Source organism: Ciona intestinalis, chromosome 5 (assembly GCF_000224145.3).
Source record: "Ciona intestinalis chromosome 5, KH, whole genome shotgun sequence".
In the NCBI taxonomy this organism is placed as follows: domain Eukaryota; kingdom Metazoa; phylum Chordata; class Ascidiacea; order Phlebobranchia; family Cionidae; genus Ciona; species Ciona intestinalis.
The window spans coordinates 4,064,397-4,066,957 of NC_020170.2; the positions used below are offsets into that span (position 1 = coordinate 4,064,397).

A 2,561-nucleotide genomic window follows, 5' to 3' on the forward strand; every position below is an offset into this window, starting at 1 on the left:
TGTCGTCTTTCTTTTAAACGTTCTTACTATTTTTTATGATCTAAAACTATTGTGAGCATACAACATAATACACCTTACCAACCCGGGCATGTTGTCCGACGTATCCCCAGACACATGGTGACATAAAAAAAGCAAAAACATAGCCGCCTGTTTACCTCCTGCTCAAAATCTACGTTTGCTTATTGAAGTGTTGCTTCTAAACTACGACTTCCACCGCAAAAGAATTAATTTCGGCTATCAGTAACCAAACTATACCCTTACAACCAAAAACTTAAAAAGTAGACATTTCTGTTAAACTAACTTTTTTTATTTTAACCAATCGGTTGAACTGTGCATGCCCCCAAACATTATGCTGCTTTGTAATGGAAACAATAAGATTTGTTAATAATGATATCACAATGCTCTATTGTGACGTCATGTACATGGTCCGAAGTATCCCCGCGTCCGAAGTATCCCCGGTCTCCCCTATAGTGCTAAAAGTGTCCCATCGTACCCCACAGAACTGTATTCAAATATGTATGCGATATCCATTTCTAGACTATATCACTAATAATACACTAGCCGTACATAACCCCACCTTGTCGATTAGAATATATTCCTTCCACCCTGAAAACATGCATTCAAAGTTATCGACTTGCTCAGGGTGAAATCTTGACTTTGTACCACCGGATGAGAACCACATGATAGCTGTCTCTATACTGTTTTGAAAACCTCCGCATTGCAGACATCTAGGTATCGGTATTTCCTCTGTTTATAAGAATTGAGAGATTAATATTATTATGATGATGTTGTACATACATAGGGTGGGGGTGGAACGCCTTTTCACTTTATTTTCTCCGTTATGTAGTAAACCAAGAACATTCAAAAAAATACTCTATGGTCATGAAACTGTAGCTTCATGACCATGGAATAATAGACGGTTGTTAATTGTTTAAAACACAATCAGGATATTTAGAGACTATGTGCTAAAGGTGTCCCATCTTACCCCTTACATTATGTACCTAACACCCGGTAGAAAGTTCTAATGTATAAGTTAGACGTACTTGTCATAGGGTTAGGAGGTACGATATCTTGTACAAGATATGTGTCGTTTCCAATATATCCGTTCAGCCAAGTGTTTAACGACATCTGGTATGTAGGTCGACTCATGTCTTCCTTTTTCCCGTCTTCAACGACCACTTTCCAATCTCCATATTTTCTGTATTTTTTAGCAGTTACATACTTTTTTTATTTAAACCAGTGGTTCCCTAAACCATGTTTGCGTGGTGTTGAGTAATTGTCCTTTCTGGCTTAAATGTCAGGTCCGCTAGCGTGACACTGTGACGTATTTTTACGCGAACTACGAATATACCAACCACAAGTGGGTGCTATGGGTTCGACATTGATCGCCAGACTGTGTATCTTATATTTCTAATCAACGCTTTAGTAATATCCTGTATAACACCATTGTCCATTACCTATCGTTGTAGACTAAGCACGTAAGAGTATGTGTACTCCCATATTAATATATCTTTAAGTGTTGTATACTTTTCACATCCAGTGGTGAACTATATATTGTCCAGATTGGCAGACATACATTAACAAAAAAATGACCTCAAAATAATTACACATGGTCACATACGTGGTAACACGAGTTGTATGAAACATAACACCCGTGTTATAACGACTGTGGTTGCCCCGCCACACGATGATAAATAATTTACATCTATATTCAAATACATACTCCTTGCTTGATGTAAATTCAAAACTACCTTAAATAATCGTCCGTCCATTTCTGAAACGCTGGGAACGTAACAGCTGCTCCCTTAAACACAACCGGGACGCTTTTAGATGTATAGCGTGTATAAAACTCTTCAGGTGAAGGGACATGTAGTCGGGTTTCTACATGTATTGGGTGTGTGTGCCAACCCAGGGGCATAAGGTGGCCAGGCGGAGGATTGAGAGAATCGAATCGTCCTGGTAACGCAAATGACATCAGTTGTTGTTTCTGATGACATTATATAGTAGGGTAGGGGGAGATCGGTCACTTTTAGGATATATAATACCTAAATATAATGATCCTGTTTTAAACAAAACGGTCTATGGAAGTTGTGGATATCCTTTTGTAAAACTCTTTGGCAGTTTTTTTTGTTTACTACCAAATGGGGCGATAAAACAGAATGAAAGGGTGTCCCATACCCCCCACTCTACTATACAAATCTAATAGTAGGCTATACCTGCTCAGTAGTCTATATAGGGGTATAGCGATGCGTTGCAATTTTGTAATACTGTCAGAAAACAGGTTGCCAAGCCCATACCATAGGCTTGTACGCAGCGTCAATATGTATGACGAGTTAACAGCTATTAACACCGTCAGATAAAAGCCTATTTTTTTTATAAAAGTTAAGTCTTACCTTCGTATTCATAACCGTAAACTGCACACCCATACAGTGCCACAAGTAATACTAAAACTGTAACCCAACTCATTTCTAAACTGTATTCTTGCTTACTGAGTTTGGGTTCCTACGGCTAAGGTTGAAGATTTCCCTCTGCAAAGAGTTGTAAAACTTTATAGCTGCTGA

At 38.5% G+C, this 2,561-nt stretch overlaps 1 protein-coding gene across 2 annotated transcripts in view; it reads right to left on the minus strand.

The window, feature by feature from the left end:
- LOC100177107 overlaps positions 1-2,561 on the minus strand; it is a 6,906-nt gene extending 4,345 nt beyond the window's left edge. The window contains exons 1-4 of one of the 2 annotated variants that reach the window (XM_002130843.4): positions 2,394-2,561; positions 1,752-1,956; positions 1,044-1,198; positions 578-747 (exon numbers count right to left, since the gene is read on the minus strand). In XM_002130843.4, coding sequence (XP_002130879.1) covers positions 578-747; positions 1,044-1,198; positions 1,752-1,956; positions 2,394-2,466 — 603 coding nt within the window. In that variant the 5' untranslated portion in view covers positions 2,467-2,561. The remainder of the gene's footprint in view (positions 1-577; positions 748-1,043; positions 1,199-1,751; positions 1,957-2,393) is intronic. The other variant, XM_026834713.1, reaches the window with a different exon arrangement.